This window comes from Chrysochloris asiatica, unplaced genomic scaffold (genome assembly GCF_000296735.1).
Source record: "Chrysochloris asiatica unplaced genomic scaffold, ChrAsi1.0 scaffold00136, whole genome shotgun sequence".
Classification (NCBI taxonomy): domain Eukaryota; kingdom Metazoa; phylum Chordata; class Mammalia; order Afrosoricida; family Chrysochloridae; genus Chrysochloris; species Chrysochloris asiatica.
Genome location: NW_006408654.1, coordinates 1,407,781 through 1,417,044, shown reverse-complemented (window position 1 = coordinate 1,417,044; position 9,264 = coordinate 1,407,781). Strand labels below are relative to the sequence as shown.

General features: G+C 38.2%; 1 protein-coding gene across 2 annotated transcripts in view; it reads right to left on the bottom strand.

The window, feature by feature from the left end:
• Window positions 1-9,264, bottom strand: part of RASA2 (RAS p21 protein activator 2) — a 168,804-nt gene that overhangs the window by 13,469 nt on the left and 146,071 nt on the right. Inside the window, exons 18-19 of one of the 2 annotated variants that reach the window (XM_006869846.1) lie at window positions 7,906-7,979; window positions 7,294-7,403 (exon numbers count right to left, since the gene is read on the bottom strand). In XM_006869846.1, coding sequence (XP_006869908.1) covers window positions 7,294-7,403; window positions 7,906-7,979 — 184 coding nt within the window. The remainder of the gene's footprint in view (window positions 1-7,293; window positions 7,404-7,905; window positions 7,980-9,264) is intronic. The other variant, XM_006869847.1, reaches the window with a different exon arrangement.

Below are 9,264 nucleotides of genomic sequence, written 5' to 3'. Positions count from 1 at the left end.
TTGTTGTTGTTGTTGTTACATGCCGTCGAGTCGGTTCCGACCCATAGCGACCCTGTACAGGGTTTCCGAGGGTGTAAATCCTTACGGGAGTAGAAAGCCTCATCTTTCTCCCGCCCATATAACTAAGACACCATATAAACATAAATTTTACTCAGCAAGGTTTTCTTCTTACTGGAGTTGAGTCCTTCAAAGAGCTGTTCAATATGCTGTCCCAAGTTTATAATTATTACAGATAACTGAAAGAGTCAAATACATGATTTTCTACCATTACGAAAACTTTTCATGTATCTATTTTCAAGAAGTCAACCTCATTCTTCCAGTTGCTCAGGCCCAAAGTTATCCTTGAATGGCCTCTTCTTACTCCCAATATCCAATCTCCTAGCAAGTCCTGTGACTAGGTAGGTACCTTCAAAACAGATTCAGAATGTGACCCCTTTTCTCCACCTCTACTGACACCAACAGGTATAGCCGATTGTCTTCTCTAACCTGGATTACTGCAACTGTCTCTTAACTAGTCTACTCACCCCCTTCACTCTCCACTTAGCATAAGTGATCCAATCAAAATATAAGCCAAACCATTCATCCGTAAAACTCTCCAATGCCTTCTCATCTTATTCAGATGAAAAGCTTTTCAATGGCACACAAAGTCCTATAATGTCCAGCCCTTTCCTGATCCTTCTTGACTTTACTGTTGTGAATTGCCATTGAGTTGGTTTCTGAGGCTTTTAAAATCTTTGTGGGAGCAGAAAGCCTCATCTTTCTCCCACAGAGTGCTGGTGGGCTCAAAACGCCAACCATGTGATTTATAGTCTCGTGTTTATCCTACAGAGCTACTATGCTTCTGTTATTTGACCTAACCTCCTATGCTTTACCCTATACTCATTTGTTCCAGACACAGGAGCTTCCTTGTATCTCTTGAACTCTCCAGGCATGCTCCTGCTTCAGGGTCTTTGCAATGGCTTCTGTTACCTTTTACCCCACATAGCCTCATGGTTCACTCCCTCACCATCTTCAGGTCTCTGCTGAAACGTCTCTTTCTCAGGAAGGCCTTCTCTGACTATTCTTTTTAATACTGCAACTCTCCTCACTAAACCTATTAGTTTTTATTTCCCTTCCTTCTTGTATCTGTCCATCTAATTTAGCTCTGTGGCTTGAAGGATAATCACTGGACTACGAACTACAGGGTCAGTGGTTCGAACCCACCAGTCAATCCTCAGGAGGAAGACGTGTTTTCTGTTCCTGAAAAGATTTACAGGTTTCTGAAACCCTATACAGGGTTAATATGTGTCAGAACTGACCTGACAGCACTTAACAACACACAACAGGAAGTCCCTGGGTTATGAACATCTGAACAACCCATAGTTACAAACCAACACTAGTTAAGTATATTGTATTAAAAATTTGAGGTACATAAATGGTTCACAACAACAATGATGGTTCATAATATAAAATGGGTGCTACTTTGCAACACACATGAAAATATTACTGCTGTTTGTTGTTGCTGAGTGCCATTAACTTGATTTTGACTCATAGCAACCCTGTATAGGGTTCTCTGAGGAGTGGCTGGTGAGCTTGAACTGCTAACCTGGTAGTTCAAACTGACCTTGCAGTCCAGTGCAGAATCCCACAGTGCCACACCAGGACTCCTATTATTATTATCACTGTTATTATTATGTCAAAATTACTTAGTGTATCTGGAAGTGATTCCTGAATGCTTTATGCACAGAAATGCATACTATAAACTAAGACAAACATTTGACTGACATTAAATATGAACTGTTCTGACTTAAATACGAATTTGACTTAAAGACATAGAAATAGATCTCATGTGTAATTTGGGAACTGCCTGTGAATAAATTTTTGCTTTTTGTTTATTGTCTACCACCAGGAAACTATTTTGTCAGATAATATTCTGGTACTCTTCATCATAGTTCAATATTCAGTATTCTGGTGCTGACAGTGTTCCACTGCTATTCATAGGCTTTCAGTGACTAAATATTCAGAAGCAGTTCATCATCTCTCCTTTCTTGTATGTCTTGGTCTGGAAGCTCAGCTGGAACCTGTCCACCATAGGTGATCCTGCTGGTATTTAAAATACTCATAGCATAGCTTCCAAAATCACAGCAACATGCAAGCCACCACAGTATGGCAAACTGACAGATGAGTGGTAGACTTAAATACTTACTGATGAAAATCAAAGACCATAGCCTACAGTTTGGGTTGCACCTCAACGTAATAAAAAATCCTCACCACTGGATCAATAAATAACATCAAGATAAATGGAGAAAAATTGAAGTTGTCAAAGATCAACATTTAAGGAAATCAAGCGATGTGCTATATTAGGCAAATCTGCTTCACAAGATCCCTTTAGAGTGCTGAAGAGCAAAGATGTCAGTTAATGGAATACAGCGTGCCTGACCCAAGTCATGGTAATTTCAATAACCTCATATGCATTTGAAAGTTTGACAGTAAATAAAGAATTGATGCATTTGAGTTATGGTGTTGGAGGAGAATATTAAAAGTATCGTAGACTGCCTAAAAGAACAAACAAATCTGTGCTGGAAGAAGTAGAGCCAGAATGTTCCTTGGAAGCCAGATGGTCAGACTTCATCTCGGATACTTTGGACACACTGTTAGGAGGGACCAGTCTCTGGAGAAGGGGATCATGTTTGATAAAAGTGGAAAGTCAGAGAAAAAGAGGAAGACACCCAACAAGATTGATTAGCACAGTGGCAGCGGTGGTGAGCTCAGAAGCAACGAGCTGTGAGGCTGGCACAGGACTGTGCAGTGTTTCATGTTCTGTTGTGCATAGGGTCACTGTGAGCTGGTACTGACTCAACAGCACGTAACAACATTAGTGACTCTGGAGTCCTGGTGTGGTGCTGTACGATAAGCACTGGAGTACTTACCACAAGGTTAATGGTATAAATCCATCAGCTACTTCTCAGAAACTCTTTACACGGCTGCTGGAAAGATGGAGCTGATGTACCTAACACCACCACCACTAGGAAACCATAAGATCCACGAAAGGGCAGGGATTTGGCTTTGTCTTTTTCAATGCTGCTGTCTTTCCCCAGAGTCTGGAAGTGCTCAGCATATAGTGGTGGTGGTAGTTGCAGGCCATGGAGTTGATTTCGACTCACTATGATTCTGTGTAGAGTTACTGAAGCTGCAAATCTTTATGGGAGCAGAAAGCCTCATTTCTCCCCCTTGGAGGAACTGGTAAACTTAAACTGCAAATCTTGTGATTACCAGCCCAACTTGTATCCCATAAAGCTACCAGAGCATATAATAAGGCATTCATAAAATATCTGCTAAATAAATGCATGACTGAGTTCTTGACGTGTTTAATTTTTTAGCTAACAAGGAAAATTTCATGTGTGGAAATATGAACAGGTGAAGACTGCTGTTGTTCTGTTGTTAAGTGATGTCCAGTCAGTTATAACAGGCAGTGACCCTGTATAGGGTTTTCGAGGGCTATAAATCTTTGCAGGAACAGAAGGCCTCATCTTTCTTCTGTGGAGTGGTTGATGGGCTTCACACTGCCAATCTTGTGCTTATCCTATATAGAGCTACCTTGCTGCCTAGGTGAAGGCTCAATCAACCTAAGTATATTACACATTTATGTTTAAAACACTGTGGAAGTTTCTTTTATATTTTCAGTAGACTAAGTGAACTTGAACATTTGATATCATAGGCCAGTTGTATAAGCTTGCATATGCAGCTATGTATATAACAGGTCCTCAGTAGTAGGAAATACTTACTACTTAAAGAACGGAATATCAAAGATGAATTAGTTAACACACTAATGCTAGTATACTTGGTAAAAAATTTAGAAGCCCAGAATGGTAATTCCTAACATAATTAAGATAGTACATCTATCTGGAAAATATGGCACTCTTTGAAGAAGAGCAATCACTAGAAACATTTCATAAATGCCTTTATGCCAGTAAGTAAAAAAAAAAGATCTCTACAATTGAAGATCTAAAGTCTAGGGGAAGAAAACAGACAAAAGTAATAACAAAGTAGGATAGATATTATCTCTAGGATGTTATAAAGAAATACAATAGGGGAAGCTGGAAGCTTATAAACATCTTGCATAATGAGAAGATATCTGATATGAGGCTTAAAAGGCAACATATTACACATGTGAAGAAGAAAAGAGAGTTCCAGGTAGAATCCATACAAAAGCAAGAATGTGAAAAAGGCAACATGTTAAAGGAACTGCCAAGAGCTGGTTGAAGAATGCCAAAGGTAAGGCTAGAAGAGGCAAGAAACTAGGTTATCAAGTTTCTTTCCTTCCAGCTTACAATCAGGAAAACTGTGTTATAAAAAAATGACTATATTAAACATACAATATAAAATTATGATTACAAGCACCTAAGTCCATAAAAACTATTAAAGAAATCATGACTGATAACTGAGTGCCCTATAATATTCATTTATCACACTTTATGTTAGCTGTATCAAAGATTAGTTGCTATTACTTGTTAAAATTTAGCTAATCATATAGCAGAAATTTAAGAGCTTATTGAGAAAAATTCTATCAATTCCTTTTCCTGTGAACTGGGAAAAGATCACATTACTTTGATTAGAAGTGGCAGAAACACTTAGGTCAGAGCACTAATGTCCAGAAAGTCTCAGCGATTTAGAGTTATGCTATAGAAAATTCGGGAAGTACTCTTTCAGACAACAAAATAATACACTAACATGTGTCACAAGAGGCTGCTACTTAATTAGCAGTATGGGTATCCCGAAAACAGCTAGGAAAGAGGAAGTTAAGGAAAACACTCCCTGAACAACCAAAAGGAGACGGCAAAACTTACGTATTTTATAGGGGAAAGTCCTGTAGTCTCCACTCAAAGCCTTTTAATATTACACATAATTTTATCCAACACGGTACTTGTATCTTCACTCATAGTACATTGCTGTTGTTGTATAGTGCCATCGAGTTAGCTCTAATTCATAGGAGCCCTGTATAGGGTTTCCCAGGAACGGCTTGGTGAGTTTGGACCACTGACCTTACGGTCCAAACAGACCTTTCGGTCTGGTGCATGATCCTACAGCACCACACTAGGACTAGCAGTAAAAAATGGAGTTGGGTGTAGGAGATGGGTGTGAGATGTCACATTTCGGTTCACTGATAGTGCAAGAAATTTAAGGTGATGCTCTGACGATAAAGGGGAAGCTTATACAACTTAAAGGGGACAGAGAAAAACTCCATAAAGCAAGCACAGGAACACACAAAGCACAACAGTCCAAGCCATTTAGCTGGGGAGTAAACAGCTGCACACACCCTTAAGCAGTCCTGAAGACATCATTAAATCAGCACAATAGAAAACTTAGTATCATCAATGACAGCCCCAAGTCATCTAGAAAATGTTAACTTACGTTCAATTAATTCTTTTTTAGAAGGCAAGGAAGCATGTAATACATTTTTAGAAAAATCCATCAAAATGGTTAAAACAAAAAGTATGGATACATATAACTGTAGGTTCTAGTAAATCACCTTGAAATTCATTTAATAGAGCTCACTCTTCCAAAGCTATTTCAACATGCTAAATTTCTGAAGGACTCAATTTCATCTATCTATTTTATACCTATATTAAACCAGTTGCTGGCAAGTCAATTCTGACTCATGGAGAGCAGAAACGTGCTCCACAGGGTTTTTAATGCCTTTCTTCTGAGACACCTCTGCAAATAGCCAAACACAGTAACCAATTTGCACCTGTTATTACACACAGAGTTGGTTCTGACTCATAGCAACCCTATAAATCTTGGTGGAAGCAGAAACGCCTCATCTTTCTCCTGTGGAGTGGATGGTGAACTCGAACCGCTGACCTTGTGGTTCGCAGATCCCAGCTTGTCCTACAGACCCACCGCACTTCTATTTGTGCCTGCTGTTGTTGTTAAGTGCCCTCAAGTTGGTTCGACTCACAGTGTCCCTGTGTAGGGTTTCCAAGGAGCAGATGGTGAGTTTGAACTGCTGACCTTGTGGTCCAAAACATTATACTACAGCGCCACCAGGACTCTCATTTGCACCTATAGTAATCCAATAATTCTACAGAGTTTTATTCTTTTGGCATCATTGTAAAGAACAGAGGTTCTTATCTTGACAATTGTGGATAAACTTTGGATCTAGAAACACTATAAAATGACAGACAAAATTCTACGTTTGTATATGAACAAGCTATAGGATAAGCACTGGACTGCAAGGTCAGTTTGAACTGCAACCCACCAGCCGCTCCTTGGAAATTCTATACAGGGTCACTATGAGTTGGAACCAACTCAACAGCACTTAAAAACATCATGAACCAAAAAGATTTTTTAAATGTTTTATTGTGAATTATGTGATAGACTACATGGGAGAACATTAGTTTTACATTCATTGAATCAAAAATATTTTTAAATGTTGGGATTAGCAAGTGCTTTAATGAAAGAAGTTTCATTTATTAATGAGCAACGACTATCTTATCTTAAATTTCATTTAAATGTATTGCTAAGATAAGCATAATGTACATATTATGACGTTAATTAAAAAATTTTGTTAGACACAAACAAGAGCATCTATATACTAATCAATCAACATTAAGTTATAACTTCAAAAAATATGCCTGGTTTAAAAAATATGTAGTTTGAAAGTGCAAACATGTAACCTGGTGATCTTTGCCATTTGGATATTTTTATGTCCTAATAAATAATCTGAGCACTTAAAAAAAAATGCATTTTGTTTCTTATGTCTTACTAATGCATTTGGACATATGTAGCCTTTATGGCTAAGCCATTCTGAAGAATTATGAAAAATCATCTTGAATAGTTTGGCTAACAGACTAGGAGACACATGACTACACAGGATCATAAGCTAAGGTATTACTGTGGGAATCTGGGGCAGATGCTTTCCAGCAAATCACTGAGCTATTTTCATTTTCTAGGTGTTGATTCCTACTAATTTGGCACGGGGAGTTAAAGAACTTCCACGTTCTGAGGGAGTCTAATTTGCTTCTTCTATGTTGACTATGACTTCAGGGCTTTGACAGGGATATTTAAAAAACAAAACAAAACAGAGAACATTGTAGAACACCATCAATACCAAAAATTTAATATGTGAGACAAATGTAATTTACATGTTGCCTCCTGTCAAATATTTATTACATTCTCAGTGTATGTGTATCACTGTGAGACACTAGAAACAATAATATTAGTGAAAAGATTCGCTAGAATCACATCGAGAAGCAAAATAGAAATCATCATCTAAAACCAGGAAAAGGTCCCTCAATAAAGCATAAACACAACTACCTGGCTGCTTGTGGTAGGTGAGCTCTCTGCTGGTTAAGCAAAACCACCGTTTCTTGAAATTCTTTTTTCCAATCCGAGTTCTTCCCTGAGCTCTTTTATACATCTCACTGCCAAAACAACAGATGAAAACATTTAGCTTACAGAGTTAAGCAGTCAAACAAAGAATCACGTCTTTAGCACCCGACTCCTGCATTTATTTTGGCCATGTTAAGGAATAAAGTCTTTAATCAACATTTGTATGAATATTTATGCTATAAAAGCTGCCCCCCCAAATGGCCAAATGGGTGATTTTCTCTCTGAAACTCTAATACTAACACTCTAGGACTGAATAGCGTTGTTACTCTTTCAATGCATTCTAATAACCCCTAGTTTCACTGTAGTTTAAAAACAATTCTGGGGCCAAGGAATTATGTCCAGTTAACCAAGTATATCTCACAGGTAAATCTTACATTACAGCACAGTGAGGGTGATATAACCTGACTGATGGTCCGTAGGCAGTCCTAGCACAGAACGTAGCCCCAGATCTCCTCATTCATAGACCTGTGCTCCTTGAATGCATTTAAAGTTTCTACTGAAGTATGACTTTAAGATCTAAGTTCATGGAATTACCCTTCTTTCAGATGCACGGGTTCACTTGCACCACTGGACTCTTTAGTTTCAGTAGATGAAATTTCATCCAGGAACTAAATGGGGAAATGGGCAAATATTACACACTGTGCAGTAAAAAGATTCATCATAAAAAACTCAGTTCATCTTAAATGTCACTGATTATATATAATGAAGTTTGTCACTATTAGGGAAAAAAATAATAGCACTTTATAAGATAAAATATGTGTTTAATTGCAGAAGAAGTCCCTGATTTACAGATGACCCAAAACCAAAAAACTAAATTCATTGCCTTCAAGTAGAGTCCGACTCCTAGTGACTTTATAGGACACAACAGAACTGCCTCAAAGGGTTTCTGAGACTAAGTGTTTATAGGAGCAGACCGCCTCATCTTCCACATACTAGCTAGTGGGTTGGCAGCTAAGTGCTTTAACTGCTGTGCCAACAGTGTTCCTTTTGCAAATGACAGGTACTCTAAAAAACTCATTCTCAAGTTCCTTAAATTCCTGAATATATTTCTCAGAAACAATTTCAGTCTGCCATACCTTAATTACAATTCTTAAACCCATTACACTCTGAATACAAAAGGTCTTTTGTTTTAGTTTTGGTTTGCAGTAAACTCATCTGGGGGTACTGCTTAGCCTGAACTGACGTAAAGTTAGAGTCTGTAATTATCCTACTAAATACATTGTGCTACATTAACATTAATGTGCTATAATAAGGGAATTAAAAGATAATGGAATTTTTTTCATGAACTTTTTGAAGCCCTAAAAATATTGTTGTTATTAAGTGCCATCAAGTTGTTTCTAACTCACAGTGACCCTTGAGAGGATTTCCAAAGGAATGGCTGGTGAGTTCGATCAGACCACGTTGTGGTGCAAATTGACCTTGCTGTTCAGTGCTTTATCCCACAGTGCCACACCAGGACTCCAAAGTATATGACACATGCCAATTACCTTTCTAAACTCTGAAAAACTAAATTCTGAACTACTTGTGATCCCAAAGATTTTTAGATATAGGTTGTAAAACCAAACCAAAGACTATGTGGCAAAGACCTTAAATGGCCAGCAGAGCCTAAGGTATTTTCTTTCTGGCCTCTGCAAGTTTGCTGACTCCTATAGTGTAGTGGGAAAGCTTATCTTGATTGTACCAGGATTGATAGGATTAGGAGAGAACATCTTGATTGTATCTTGATTATATCAGGAATGTATCAAGATTGACATCGAAATTTAAAGAGACAGTATAGACATAAAACCAAACGGCCACCACTCGTCTGTCTATCGTGCTGTGGTGGTTTGAGTTGCTGTGATTCTGAGGGCTATGCCACCGGTGTTTTAAATAACCAGCAGGGTCACCCATGGT